The sequence below is a fragment of the Panthera uncia genome, chromosome B4, assembly GCF_023721935.1.
Source record: "Panthera uncia isolate 11264 chromosome B4, Puncia_PCG_1.0, whole genome shotgun sequence".
Taxonomy (NCBI): domain Eukaryota; kingdom Metazoa; phylum Chordata; class Mammalia; order Carnivora; family Felidae; genus Panthera; species Panthera uncia.
This window is the reverse complement of record NC_064809.1, coordinates 101,765,956-101,782,336: the sequence shown is the minus strand read 5'-3', so window position 1 is coordinate 101,782,336 and position 16,381 is coordinate 101,765,956. Positions and strand designations below refer to the sequence as shown.

The following is a 16,381-nucleotide window of genomic DNA, read 5'->3' as shown; positions in this document are numbered from 1 at the left end:
TTTATGGCAATTTTTTAGGTTTGATGACTAAATTGGATACAGTAATTAGTAAAGTACCTGGATAATATGGATCTATGGTTCTTAACACAACTAAACATTACAATTACTTAGGGAGATTTAAAAACAATTATATACCCGGACTCCACTATTGGATATGGTTTAGAGTGGGATCATTTTTTTAATTGAAGTATAATTAACATACAGTGTTATATTAGCTTCAAATGTATATAATGACTGAACAATTTTCTACATTACTCAGTGTTCATCCAGTTAGGTGTACTTTTGATCTCCTTTATCTGTTTCACTCTTCCCTTCATCCACCTCCCCTCCTGCAACCACCAGTTTGTTCTCTGTATTTTTTTTTTTTAATTTTTTTTTCAACGTTTTTTTATTTATTTTTGGGACAGAGAGAGACAGAGCATGAACGGGGGAGGGGCAGAGAGAGAGGGAGACACAGAATCGGAAACAGGCTCCAGGCTCCGAGCCATCAGCCCAGAGCCTGACGCGGGGCTCGAACTCACGGACCGCGAGATCGTGACCTGGCTGAAGTCGGACGCTTAACCGACTGCGCCACCCAGGCGCCCCTGTTCTCTGTATTTAAGAGTCTGATTGTTGTCTCTTTTTTTATTCTTTATTTGTTCATTTGTTTCTTAAATTCTACATATGAGTGAAATCATATGGTATTTGTCTTTCTCTGCTTGACTTATTTCACTTAGCATTATACCCTCTCGGTCCATCCATGCTGTTGGAAAATGGCAAGATGTCATTCTTTTTTATGTCTGAGTATTATACCATTATACATATGTGTGTGTGTGTATATATATATATACACATATATATATATACACATATATATACATATATATACATAAATATATATTTTTGTATATACCACATCTTCTTTATCCATTCATCTGTGGATGGACACTTGTACTGCTTCCATATTTTGGCTATCGTAAATAATGCTGCAATAAATATAGGGGTGCATATATCTTTTTGGATTAGTGTTTTTATTTTCTTTGGGTAAATACCCAGTAGTAGAATTTGTGAATTACATGGTAATTCTATTTTTAACTTTTTGAGAAACCTCCATACTGTTTTCCACAGTAGCTGTACCAATTCATGCTCTCACCAATAGTGTGTGAGGGTTCCTTCTCCACTTTCTCACCAACACTTGTTCTGTCTTGTGTTTTTCAGTTTAGCCATTCTGACACATGTAAGGTGATATCTCATTGTGGTTTTGAGTTGCATTTCTCTGATGATTAGTGATGTTGAGCATCTTTTCATGTGTCTGTTGACCATCTGTGTGTCTTCTTTGGAAACATGTCTGTTCAGATCCTCTGCCCATTTTTTTAATTGGATGGTTTGTATTTTTAATGTTGAGTTATATAAGTTCTTTAAATATTTTGGATATTAACCCCTTATCTGATATGTCTTTTGCAAATATCTTCTCCCATTCAGTAGGTTGCCTTTTTGTTTGATTTATGGTTTCCTTCGCTGTGCAAAAGCCTTTTAGTTTGATGTAGTCCCAATACTTTAATTTTGCTTTTGTTTCCCTTGTCTGAAGTATTTCTACAGCCAATACCAAAGAAATTCCTGCCTGTGTTTTCTTCTAGGAGCCTTATGTGTATCACATTTAGAGTGGAATTCACTTTGTATTTTTATTCAACCCTCCCAAAGTTTCTAATGTGTGGTCGTGGTTGAGAATAACTGATATGGAGTACAGATATTATGTCTGCTTTTTTCTAGGTTCTAGATTTGTAAGGTTTATAAATAGATGGTTTACATATGATTAAACAGATTTAAAGAGTCAATGTGGAATTGGAAATAATAGCTGTGGATTCTGTGCTGGAGAATTTCAGAACAAAGACAAAATGTGTGTACATATAGGAGAAGATTTGAAATCTGAGTTCAGGTCTGATTTCTGGGAGCTAAAAAGCAGTATGGAAATTAACAGAAACAGTCTAGGCTGACACAGAATGCCCAGAATCATAGCTGTGAAGCATTTGGACTCCTCAGTGCTTAAATACTTTTTGGTCCTTATGAATTTTGTTAATTGTTTAGTTGCTTGATTTGGTTTACTCTTTTTTCCTATATTATGTTACACTCAGGTAGGAATCCTCATATTCTGAGCCCCCAACCTACTGTCTGGCATATGGTAAAGGCTAAACAGAGTTTTAGTGATTGAATGAATGGATAAATGAAATAACAAGTAGAGATTGAATAAATTCATAAATAAAAGAGTAAAGAAACAAAAGTAAGCAGAGAGAGTGAGAAAGTGAGAGAATGAAAGAAAGAAAAAGAAGAGAGAGAGGAGAAAAGAAAAAAAATTCCTAGAAATATGACACTGGAATACCTATGCTCATGTTTGAACCTCATCACTTTTTAGTAGTGTGACTGTAAGCAAAATACCTGTGTTCCTTGCTTCAGTTTCCTTTTCTGTATACAATAGTTCCTTATAGGGTTTAGGCACGTCATGCTCTGTAACAGTGCCTAACACATCGTCAGAACTTAACAAATATTAGTGAAGTAGAATAATTATTAGAAACCCATGCATAGAGCCAGACATCTTATGAATATGTCAGGATAAGTAAGTACTCAGTAAATTATAGCTATTATTATTAGTTGTCATTATTCTAATGGAGGCAAATCCAAATTTGCAGATTTAAAGTAAAATGAAGAGTATAATGGTCTCTTGGAATGAAAGGAAATATTTACTGGGACATCAGATTGGCTGAAGTCTTCCAAAGTCCCTCCTTGAGTCAATGCTTGGTCTAGGATTTACTCACAGACTTCACAAAGAGACTTCACTAACAGCCCATGGAATCCCTGATTGATTCAGTCTTTTTTCTGTTATATACATTTTTTTTCACCCCAACATTGCTGACTCACTTAGGAAATTTCCAATGAACTGGTTCTAGGTTTTTTTTCTCTATTATTTTTGTGCTTATGAATGCTTTTCCTCTAGATTTGTGTTATTTCATTGTTTTTGGCTCTATATTTCAATAATACTATAGTTTTCTTCTCACAGAGTGAAATACATCTTATAAGACTTTGCCATTTTATAGATTCTCCCCAATCCACCACAGAATTATTAGAAATAGATTGCTTATGTTAATGATTGCAAATCTTAGTGTATTTTTCTGACCAAACAATAATTTATTTCTAACCATAATATTCATAGATCTATTTTCAAAAATGGAATGGAAGGGCTTGGTGTGACCCCTTCAATGCTAAGTCTTACGTGTATCTGTGCCTTTAATATCTGGATTTAACTGATAGTAAAATAAATTCCTACTTTCTACTCTTTGGCCCCACCTTTTTTATTTTCTCTAGAGAGATTAATAAACCATGAGAAATAAAATGCATAAGAGAAAGAGATTTACTTGAAATTCATTAGGAGAGAATCAAGGACTTATGCATTAGGCATGAAAAACATTAGAAAAGAGGTGTCAAAATGTGCAAATCACGTGTGGAAATATGTTCATAATAAGATTAAATTATCAGCTGCCATGGCGACTACAGTTAAGAGTACTATATTACATATTTGAAAGTTGCTAAGAGTAGATCTTAACTGTTGTCACTACAGAAAAGAAATGGTAACTACATGAGATGATGGATGTGTGTTAGCTAACCTTATTGTGATCATTTCATGACATTTACATGTAATGATTATCATGTTGTACATCTTAAAGTTACAAAGTGTTACATATCAAGTATATCTCAGTAAATCTGAGGAAAAGGTATCAGCTCTCAAAAATAATGGCTTCTTGGTGTAGGCAGAGGTCAAACAAGTATTTCGTTCTGCATAGTCAGTGTCCATCCACCTCAGGGATCTTATAAAGGGGCACCTGGGTGGCTCAGTTGGTTAACTGTATGACTCTTGATTTTGGCTCAGGTCATGATCTCATGGTCGTGAGATTGTGTCCTGTGTCAGACTCTGCTCTGAGCATGGGACCTGCTTAAGATTCTCTTTCTCTTTCCCTGTTCCCCTTCCCCACTTGCTTGCACTCTTATTCTCTCTCTCTCTTAAAAAACAAAAAACAAAAAACAAAAAAAACTGTCCAAGGGGAACTTAATTATTGTTATACTAATATAGCACTTTAAATGCTCTCTGTTCTGTACATTCAACAGGCATTATTTTACCATTTAAAAGAAATGTGAAAATTATATTCACTATTATGTTTCCTAAACTACTATTCTTTAGTGGGGTAGAGGAGCACTATGTAGTCACTAAAATATGCTCAAAATAAGGAACAACCATTAAACCAAGATAAAATGCAGAATGAAAATGGGCAATTAGTAATTTAACAAGACAACCGGGGGTTTTTTTTAACATGTTATACTATTTTTTAACTCAATATTAAAGCCAGAAGTAGGAAGGAAAACATATTAATGGTGAAGTCATTTTGTTGAAGATTATCAAATACAAAGAGAGACATATTTCTAGTATTTACCTGATAGACAATGGAAGAACATGTTTATATTTCTGGCTTTATCTTAGGATTAACTTTAGAAGCACTATGGCCATGACATGGTAGGACATCTGGGGCTTCAGCTTCATTCGCTTCATTTGGTCTTAGATGTAGGCTGTATATTTCTACCATATCATTTACTTTAATGTACATTTATAATGTTTCTTTAGTTTATTTCAGATTTTTCTACCATAAAGATAATTCTCCTGCTTTAAAACAGGAGAAAAATAAGTTCTCTTTCCTATTTGCTTATATTTTTAAGTTTGTGTATTTAGTTTGAGAGAGAGACAGAGAGAGTGAGCAAGGGAGAGGCAGAGAGACAGGGAAGGAAAGAATTCCAAGCAGGCTCTGCGCTGTCAGTGTGGAGCCCAATGCAGGGCTCAATTTCACCAACTGCAAGATCACGACCTCTAGCTGAAACCAAGAGTCAGACGCTTAACCAACTGAGCCACCCAGGTGCCCCTGTATTTGCGTTTTATGAAAATATTTTTTCGTCAACTTTGCACAATGATGGCTGAAAATATTGTCTCCGTATTTTATTTTTCTTTGAATCCTTACTGCTTTTCCTAAAACTCATCTTACTTATTACCAGAAATTTTCTTTCACTCATTCATGCATTCATTCATTCATTTAACAAATATATTTTTGTGGAAGGTGCTGTTTTACTCACTAGAGACACAAGTAATCAAAACATTTATTCAGTCAACCAAATTCTATCTCATTACCATCACATGCATTCTATGCGCTTGTGATACACAAAAAAGAAAACATATAAAGGCTCTTTTCCTGGCTGGAGCTTACGATCTAGCAAGTTGGAAGAGGTTAACAGACAATAAACAATAAATACAAATAAGTAAGTCATTTAGTATGTTAGAAGCTGATATTGAAGAAAAGAAAAAGTAGATAAACACACACACACACACACACACACACACACACACACACACACACAAAATCAGGAGTCCTGAGGAGATGTGGAAGTAAGGGCAGTTTTCTGTTTTAAATAAGGTGGTCAGGATCGGCTTCATTGAAGTGGTTGAGGTTGTTAGCCACTTGGAACACTAAGGAAGAACATTTCAGTCAGAAGGACAATTTAGGGTCACCTGGGTGGCTCAGTCAGTTGGGCACCCAACTTTGCTCAGGTCATGATCTCGTGGTTTGTGAGTTCGAGCCCCACATCAGGTTCTGTGCTGACAACTCGGAGTCTGGAGCCTGCTTTGGAATCTGTGTCTCCCTCTCTCTCTGCCCCTCACCCGCTCATGCTCTGACTCTCTCTCTCTCAAAAATACATAAACATTAAAAACAAAATTTTTTTAAAAAAGGACAATCTAAAGGCAAGGCTGCAATGTGGGAGAGTAATGGACTTATTAGAGGAGCAGTGAGGTTGCCAGTGTGGCTGAATTGAGAGAGCCAGTGGGAAAATAGTAGGAGAGAGGTCAGGGAGGCTGTGGCATGGAGGGAAGGACAGTGGAGTAAGGAGTCAGGGGCGGTGGTTATTGCTTATTACAAGATTTTTGCTTTTGTACTGGGTAGGATGGAAAACCACTGGAGTGTTTTGAGCAGAGGAGTGACTTGATCTGACTACCATGTAACAAGATTACCATGGACCACTCTGACTGTTTTAAAAAATAGGAGTAAGAGGATAAGGTTAGAAACAAAGAGACCAGTTAGAAGGTTATTATAGTAATTCAGGTGGGAGTAGATGACCCAGACATCATGTGTTGAACAGGAAAATCCAGCTACAAATCCCAGGTGAGGATTGGTGTGGAGGATGGCAAAGATTGTAACAATACCAACTGCCAGAAGTAGGAGCCCACAGACCTTGGCCTACTGCATCTTCTAAGGGTTCAGAGTCATCAAAGAGGATTGAACACACAAGGTGTTCCTTGACACATAAAGAGGTCATAGAAATGGGTCTAATTCAAATATGTCACAAGGTAAAGCAGACAAATTTTTTCTAAAAGACTGTCACTCCTCTGCTCAGTACCTTCCTATGGGGCCCATCTAACCCAGAGTAAAAGTCAGTGTCTTACAATGAACTCAGGAACCCCTGGCATCTCAAGAATCAACATCATCTACCCATGTATGCTCACTCCCATCATCTTGCTATAGCCTATTCCATTCTAGCTATACTGGTCCCCCTTGAAAATCCTAAACCCACTTGTGTCTCCCAGTCTTTGATTTTTCTATTTCCTCTGCCAGATAAATACATGATGTGCTCTTATTCTGGATTTAGGCTCAGTGTTTTCTTTGCATCATCAATTCCTCTAGTATAAGCTTAATCCAAATACTGCATGTTATATCTTATTCTAAAAATTTTTCGTTGTTTATCTGAAATTTAAATATAACTGGACATCCTGTATTTTATCCATCAACTCTAGCCATGGGGGGAGGGAAAGAGAAAGTGAAAGGGAAAGAGAAAGTTACTGGTAGTTAAGGCTTTAAATAGGTTACCAGGTCATGAAGAGAGATGAACAGTTTGACAGCTGGTTTTCACGTGTTATTTCCCTCTTCAAAAACCTTTGATGACTCTCTGTCATTCTATTTAGTACTCAAAGTGCATTGTATTTCATACAAAAAGCTAAAGCCATCTTAATCTATGGCGGCCTTTTTTCCCAGTCTCTTGCACTCGTCTACAGCACTCGTGTCTGGCTCTCCACACAGTACAACCTGTAATTGCCCTGCAGAAACTACCTCCCTGCCTGTGCTCATGCTTTACCTTTCTGAAATAAATACCCTCCTTATTTTACTTTAAATGTAATTACTCATCTTTAAAGATCAAAGTCAAAGAGTATCACAAATAGTATCGTCTCTCTGGTCCCATGTCATAAATATTTAGGATGTTTATCATGAAACTTTATGATAACATTCATTGTCATACTTAATAATTGCTTATTTATGTGCTATTCCGCTGCTTGACGAGACTTTCCTTGATGTCAGGAATGTATCAACACATTTAACAAAATCCCAACACCTAGTTCTTTCTTCCTGGTACAACGTTTAAGAGAAAAACATTGAAACTCTTCATAACCTTGTGTTAGGAAATAATTTCTTGATATAACACCAAAGTGCAAGGTATAAAGGGGAAAATGATAAATTGGACTTCATTAAAATTAAAAACACTTGCATTTCAAACGGCACTGTCAAAGTGAAAAGATAATCTATAGACTGAGAAGAACTATTTGGAAATCATATAACTGATAAAGGAATTGTATATATATATATATATGTGTGTGTGTGTGTGTGTGTGTGTGTGTGTGTGTGTGTACACACACACACACACACACACCTATATATAAATAATTATTGTAACTCATTAATAAAAAGACAAATAACTCAATTAGTAAATGAGTAAAAAATTTGAATAGACAGAGAAGGTACATAACTGACAATAAAGACGTGAAAAGAGGCTCCATATCATTAGCCATTAGGAAGTGCAAATCAAAATCAAAATCAAATCAAGTCAAATCAAATGCAAATCAAAATGCAAATCAAAATCACAAGGAGATACCACTTCAATCACACTAGAGTAGCTGTAATAAAAAGGCAGGCAATAACAAGGTTTGGTGAGAATGTGATAAATTGGAAGTCATATGGTTGCCAGTGGGAATGTAAAGTGGTGCAGCCATTTTGGGAAATAGTACTTCAAAATGTTAATGTAGAATTTCCATGTGATTCAGCTATTCTACTCCTAGGAGTCTATCCACAAGAATATAAAACACATGTCCACACAAAGACTTGTACACAGATGTTTATAACAGCATTATTTACATTAACCCAAAGGTGAAAACAATCTAAATGTCTATTACCACATGAATATATAAATAACATGTAGTATATCCACATGATGGAATACTATTCAGCAATCAAAAAAAATCTGATACTACAACATGAATGAAATTCAAACACATTTTGTTCAGCGAATAAAGCCAGTCACAAAAGACTATCTATTCTGATTCAGTTTATGTGAAAAGTACCAAATAGGCAGATTTACAGTGGCAGCAGTAGATAAATCGTGCCTAGGGCTGGAGGTGGGGGTCAGCTGCAAATGATTGCTAATGGACAAGAGGTTTCTATTTGGGGTGACGAAATGTTCTCAAATTAGATTCTGTTGATAGTACAACTCTTTAAGTATATTAGACACCATTGACATTTATGCTGTAAATGGGAAAATTTTATGGTTATAAATTCTATCTCAATAAAGCTGTTTAAAAGAACCACTGGATTTTCTTTTAATTCAATAATAGGTCATTTCAGTTAAAGTGCCACAATTTATTTTAAAGATAAGTCTACAAATCACTGTTAAATGATTTCGAACAAAAGTTATGTATTCTTTTTCTAAGATATAAATCACAGTTTTTAAATGAACTTTTACTATGAAATTATGAGAAAATATATTAACCTCACCATAAAATATATTTAAGGTGATTTGAATACATGAAATGTTACATATTTTTTAAAAACTAAAAGATTTAAGGGGCACCTGGGTGGCTCAGTAGGTTAAGTGTCCGACTTTAGCTCAGGTCATGATCTCACAGTTCATGAGTTCGAGCCCTGCGTCAGGCTCTGTGCTGACAGCTCAGAGCCTGGAGCCTGCTTTGGATTCTGTTTCCCTCTCTCTGCCCCTCCCCCACTCACACTCTGTCTCTGTCTCTCTCTCTCAAAAATAAATAAAACATTAAAATTTTTTTTTTAAAAAATAAAAGATTTAAAAACACTTCAGAAAAAAATTGAGAGTTCAGAAATTTTCCATGGATAGTCCCAAATTTCAAAGTAGTGTAAAGACCTTATGTTATACATCTGTTACTAAAGGAATTAAAAAGGTTAGCATTTTAAGTGGTTTTTTTAGTTGCCTGATTACTGTTTATACTTAATTAAAATTTTCTTACCTTGAGCCCGTTCAAAATATGCAATTTTTAAACAAGATTTTAATGGACTTCAGGTGCACAGAATTGGACTAATCATTTTTCTAATTAGAAAATTAACATGATTCCGTTGACTTAACAAATATTTACTGAATGCATATGTGTGTGTGTATGAATACACACTACATTCTTGGTACTTGTCTATACCATATACCATGCATAATTTGTATCTGTTGATCTTTATATTCTGAGTAAAGGCAATATGGTAAAGGTTAGATGAACTTAACTGGGAATTAAAAGTTCTGCAATTTAGGGGTGCCTGGGTGGCTCAGTCTGTTGAGCATCTGACTCTTGATTTTGGCTCAGGTCATGATCTCACGGATCATGGGATCAAGTCCAGAGTCAGGCTCTGCGCTGACAGCACAGAGCCTAATTGGGAGTCTCTCTCTCCTCTGTCTCTACCCCTCCCCCATGCATGCTCTAATTCTCCCTCTCTCTCTCTCAAAATAAATAAACTTGAAAAGAAAAGTTCTGCATTTTAATTCAAATCAGCTCTGTGTGATTACGTGAGTCTCAGTTCTCCCAAGTTCTTTAGGGTTCCAGAAACCTAAGTGTATTCTCTCCAGTAACATAAAACATTTTTCAAAGCAAAAATTTGTTTTCTAGTGATTTGTGTAGCTTCTAAAAAATTGCCTTTTTTTTTAGTTGACTAAAGAAAGTCCTCAATGTGAGGAAGTAGAAGTTCTATTAAAGCTTAAGATCACTTAGTTACCTGTAAGTAGTATACAGAGTTCAAAGATATTTCCTATTATGAAAAAAACCCTGTAATATCATACCTCAGTTATACCAAATTTGGGCATAACTGACTGGCAATTGGCTCTAGCCTTCTTCCCTAAACCAGTTCTCAGTTGTTGCCTAATGATTATAAACTGGCTTATCTCAGCTTCATGTACACATAGTTGTGTCCTGTATAAGGGTCACCATCAATGTGTTTGCATTTTGTATTCATAAAAACTGTCTAGAAAGTTGGTTTTTCATTAGCTTCCCAGTACCTCTTCATTGTGTGTGGCATTGCACACCTCAGGGATCTTTGGAAAGACCCTGAGGGACTCTGATCCCTCAGCAAGCAGCCATCTCAGCAGTCGGGGAAATAGAGTTGCTGGATCTCAGCAGCATCTCTGACATTCCTACATATTTGTAAAATCTCTTACTTCTTTTACTAGATTATCAGATGTTCAGTATCTGCAATTTAAGAGTTCAGTAATACCTTCAAGGTATTAGGTCTATAGATCTGGCATCTTTAGATACCATTTTAAGATTAACTCCATCTTTTCTGCTATTTTAATTTAGATTTTCCAGGCTGCTTCTTCATGTGTTAGTTCCTGGACTTAGTAAACACCCCTTGTCATTGGTCTGTGCTCCCTGTTTGCTCTCTATTTTCTCTTTCTCACTGCTTTTGTGGTGCTTTCTGTTCTCCCTCTTTTCTCCAACAGTCAGTGCTGCTCTAATGTGTCATTTGCATCCCTCAAAGTTCTGAGCTCTGCAAAACTGCACAATGCAAAACACAGGGCTTGTGGCAGAAGAGGGGTTTGTGTCACAACTTTATCAATGGCATAAAACAAAGAGATAGAAAACCAATGAAAATTGTAGCACCGTTTTACACGTTAAATAGTCAAGAATTGCATAAATACTGTAAATATGACTCTTGGACTTGAAGAAGACCTGAATTTTGCTTGCAGAAATGGATGTCAGATGGGTTTGGGGGTTTGTGCATTACTGTGAAGTGATAGAAAGTGGGGTATCTGAAATCAGACAGAAAATTGTAACACGATGGGGGTGGTGTGACTCAAAGCCTGAGATACACTGAAGCGATGTTAGATGTCTGAGGAGCGTGCACGAGTTCATTTTGTGTGTTCCTACACAGCTCAGTTCAGCTGGGTATGGGATTCTGTGTTTAACCAGTGATTCTCAGGAATGAAGTCGCGCATAAGAAAACACAAAATTTAGAGCACAGCATAACATATAGAACCGCCGGATCATTATGCTGTGCACCTGAAACTGATGGAACATTGTAGGTCAGCTCGACTTCAATATATTGAAAAAAGGAAAACGCAAAATTTATGTAACATTCAAATAGTTTCTTCATGTGTCTATTGTATTAACACAGATTCGTGTTTTCCAAACAAGCACTGTAGTAAAATTAACGGTACTTTCTTTGCTTTTTCTCATTTTCTCATTCTTTTTTCATGTTTATCTTTTTTGATTTGGGTTTTAATTTGGGAAAATTTAATAATCTGGGCATCTGTTATTTGCATTTATGTTAAGGCAAAGTGCATCATCATTTTCTTATTTCAGCCTGGCTGTGCCCTTTTTCTTTTAGTGCTATTTCTCCAGTTGTGGCCCTGTCTCCACCACAGAACTTCTCCAGTACAGTTGGGCTGTAGGACATGCTTCTGAAGACATGGGTCACCCTGGTTTCTAAGCAGCAAGGGGAGAAATCAGTCTCAAAGTATTTAATCCTTTTAAGCCTCCTTCCTGTGGGTTGTGTGCATTCATGACTTTTATGTTCTTAACAATATAGAAATCAAGGCTTTTTTTATGCTATACCTTTATTCTAGCTAGGTCACATTCACGCCAGGAATAACCTTCGTTAAAAGAAAAATGTGTGTAAAGTTCTTTCTCTGAGAGTCATTGAAAATGAAACTTGCAAATGCACCAGGATCTTGAATAAAAATAGAAAATATGGAGCACCTCAGTGGCTCAGTTAGTTAAGCACCCGACTCTTGATTTCGACTCAGGTCATGATCTCATGGTCCTGAGATCGAGCCCCATGTTGGGCTCTGTGCTGGGAAGAGAGCTTGTTTAAGATTCTTTCTCCAATTTGACAATAAATTTCATATATTGAAAAAAAAAAGATTCTTTCTCTCCCAGGATGCCTGAGTGGCTCAGTCAGGAGCATCCAGCTCCTGAGTTTGGCTTGGATCATAATCTCACATTTCATGATATCAAGCCCCATGTCAGGCTCTGTGCTGAAAACACAGGGCCTACTTGGGATTCTCTCTCTCCCTTTCTCATCTTCTCTCCCTCTCTCTCTGCCCCTCCCTTGCTCTCTGTCTCTCAAAATAAAAAACTTTAAAAAAATTTGCTCTTCCCCTCTGTGCCCCCCCCCCTGCTTGCATGATATCCCTCTCAAAAATAAATAAATAAATAAATAAATAAATAAATAAATAAATAATATTACACAGTTTCTGTGCTCCTTCTTATCATTTAATAATATGCTGCTTATATAAATATTGTTTACAATAAACTTTGGATATAACTGACAAAATAATAACTGCCATTTGTTAAATGTTTGGGATACACGAGTGTTTCATGCTAAGTTGCATCTGTTCAAATGCATCTGTTAACCTGTTTGAAAATTACTGATCTACCTTTATATTTTAATGTCCATTAAGACTTTTCTCAAAAACTTAGTTTTTTTTCAAAACTAGTTAGGGTTCTTATTTCTCAGTGTGAAAGCTCCATCAGTTTCATTTCTTTAAGTTCATGGATTTTAAATTAAAGATGAAGAGAATCCTAAGTGCCATTTCTTGTTCTTTTCCTGCAGCGTTTGTCCAACGGTTCTATAGACTCAACTGATGAAACTAGCCAAATAGTCGAACTACAAGAATTGCTTGAAAAGCAAAACTATGAAATGGCTCAAATGAAGGAACGTTTAGCAGCACTCTCTTCCCGAGTGGGAGAGGTGGAACAGGAAGCAGAGACAGCAAGAAAGGATCTCATTAAAACAGAAGAAATGAACACTAAATATCAAAGGGACATTAGGGAGGTAAGTGATTCATAACGCTTTCAGGCTTTGCTTTCTGAATGCTGCTTCTGAGATGCTTTTTGCAAATCTCCCCTAATGGCATATAATCTTTACATCTATTCAGAAAGCCAAAATTTGGGATGCATGATATTCGTTATGAAACATGTCCGCTAAGACAAAAATAGTTTATTTACTTATCGACCCTTTAAATATGTACGGAATTTCATATCAAGTCTCAGGTAAAGTAAAAACTTTCTATAGTTTTTAATGAATTTTTAAAAAATTTAAGCTGCTAATTTTAAATAGCTTTAGATGTGGGTATGAATAATGAAATTGCTACACTCTTAGCAAATGGGAATACTCAAAATCATTACTTTAAATTTTCCCCCTCTTATTTTGGTGTTGTGTCTGTGAATGTGAATATATATTTGGGAATGTGTGCACCTTTCTTTCTCCATGTATTCGGTTCTTCTTAGATGTAACATCACTTCATCTGTTTAATAGAGTACTTGAAAGTTACTGCAAAAAATACGAGTTTTTTTTGTAACACTGCCTAATCATCTTACCAACTAAGGTGAAATGTTTAGAACCTTTCACTTTCTCATTCTATTCAATTAAAAAGAAAATTATTCATAATTGTTAAAAAATTTATTTGGTGACCTTTCACCTTTTGTCATTTTTACATATTTGTTTAAATTACATATTTTATCTTATTTACATTTTTGTATATAATTAACTAATTGTTATTGGAGTTGACTCCACTCCATGTATTCAATTATTTTTTTCCCATTCCCTGTTGAGCCCATTTTACTTACTTTTGCCTCCAACATGCCCTTCTTTGATAAGAACTGATTGCTGACCTCCATGTTGTTGAACCCAGCACTGGATCCAATCATTACTCCCTAAAGTACGTCTTCAGTTGGGTCATAGCACCCTATATGCTTCTGATTTTCATCCGTCTTTACTTCCTGCCCTTATTTCGGGCTTCTTTATTTGCTCAGTGTCTCCCTAGACTTGTAGTGCCTTCCCTTCTCAATCTACTTTCACTTCCTTGCTAAGTTCATGCAGTCTCACGGCTCCAAAAAACACCTACAGCCTTATGACTCCCAGTTTATATCTCCAGCTTATCCTGTGTCCCGTTTCCCAGTTGCCTGTAAAATTAACATATTCTCAAAATTAACACATTCAAGAGTGTTTTCCTGTTATTCTCCCACCCCCAAGGAACCAGAGTTTCTTGTCTTCTTACACAGCCCACCTGTCCTCAATTATTGTTCAGAACAGAAGCCTTGGAGCTGTCCTTGGTACCTGTTTCACTCACACACTGCATATGATTCAGCCAACTTCAAAACTTATCAATAATGTGACCTCTTCTCACAATCTTTATGGCTCTTCCTTATTCCACACAACCACCATCTCTCTCTCTGAATTATTATAGTACTCTTGTGACTAGTCTTCCTTCCTCTGGGTTTTACTCGCTTCAGTCTATACTCAACATAGCAACCTGAGTGACCTGTTATAATGTTAAGTCAGCTCAAGTTACCATTCTGCTTCAATGGCTACCTGTCCTACTTACAGGAAAATCCAAGTCCTTACAGTGGACTACGAGCCGTGTACAATCTCCACTACCACCTTTCTGACTTCTGGGAACTCATCTCTTGCTGTTTCATTTTAGTCCACTCTGTTCAGTTAAGATGGATGGCCTCTTAAACTAGCCAGACCTATTCTGTTGGGTTTTCTTTTCCCTCTTCCTTTTGCTCAAATGTTTTCTTCTCAGTGAAGTGTTCCCTAACCTTGTTATTTGCACATGTACACTCTTCCTCTTCTTTCATTTTCTTTGTTTTATCTCACAGTATTTACTACCATCTGACACAATATATACTTTATCAATTTACCTGTTTGTCATATACCTCCCTCTCCCCTATACATAAAGATTCGTAATGGCTGGGAGTTTTGTTTTGTTGTGTTTTGTTCACTTCTCTATTCTAATCACCAACACAACTATTGAGCTTATAATAGGCATTCAAGAAAACTTTGTTGAAAGAATGGATATTTATAGGTGTTTGATGTAAATGTCAAAAGGCATGGATGAGATTAGAATGTGGGTTAGAACAATACCTACTATCTCAGAAAAAATGTAGATGATCCATGAAGTGGCAGGTTGCTCTGCTACCATGCAAATGATGATACTGTGCTCTCTACTTCTTTATATGAACTGATCGTTCAAAGGCACGTCTGTCATTTTCACTCCTTAGCTGAAGGTTTGCCACTCTTCTATATCACTGTTAAGAAACACTACAATTTCTGGCTGTAAAGCTATTTGTTGAGGCCTTGCTTATCCCGGTTTCTTCATTCTCTTAGTCCCAGAGATTTAGCAATTTTCCTTTCATTTAACACTCCTCTCTTGCTTCCTCTCTTCATGTTTATTTAATGCAGTGTCACAGGTAGAGCCCAGTATCTCCAGCTCCCCCTTTCTTATTGACTATGTAAAAATAATTCCTTAATTCTAATCGTCTTCAGGTGTAGGTGACGAAAAGCTAATTCAGATGGAAAATATCAATCATCTGATGCCAGGTATTTTTTTTTAATAAGGAAATCTCTTCTAATAGGTAAGGTATTCTGCTTTCATGTGGAATTCTTTTAAAATATAACTATTCTTGGGGCACCTGGGTAGCTCAGTCAGTTAAGCATCCAACTTCAGCTCAGGTCACGATCTTGCCGTTCATGGGTTCAAGCCGTGTCGGACTCTCAGCTGACAGCTCAGAGCCTGGAGTCTGCTTTGGATTCTCTGTCTCCCTCTCTCTCTCTGCCCACCCCCCCACTTACTCTCTCTTTCTCTCTCTCTTTCAAAAATAAATAAACATTAAAAATTTTTTAAAAAGTAAAATAAAATATAACTATTCTTGGGGCATCTGGATGGCTCAGTTGGTCGAGTGTCTGACTTTGGCTCAGGTTATGATCTCCTAGCTCGTGAGTTCGAGCCCCGTGAGCTGACTGCTCAGAGCCTGGAGCCTGCTTCGGATTATTTGTCTCCCTCTCCCTCTCCCTCTCTCTCTTTGCCCCTCCCCTGTTCTCTCTCTCTCTCTCTCTCTCTCTCTCTCTCTCAAAATAAATAAAAACATTTTAAAAAATTTAAATGTAACTATTATCATCTCTAAAATTTTATGTAGTTATATTTTAGAAGAGATTTGTGAAGAATATCTCTCATCATTCACCTCTAAAGGGAGGTTGCAAAT

The 16,381-nt window shown here is 36.5% G+C and overlaps 1 protein-coding gene across 1 annotated transcript in view; it reads left to right on the top strand.

Annotated features, from left to right (window-relative positions):
• Positions 1 to 16,381, top strand: part of PPFIA2 (PTPRF interacting protein alpha 2) — a 199,891-nt gene that overhangs the window by 63,634 nt on the left and 119,876 nt on the right. Inside the window, exon 5 of the mRNA XM_049626011.1 lies at positions 12,948 to 13,169. Coding sequence (XP_049481968.1) covers positions 12,948 to 13,169 — 222 coding nt within the window. The remainder of the gene's footprint in view (positions 1 to 12,947; positions 13,170 to 16,381) is intronic.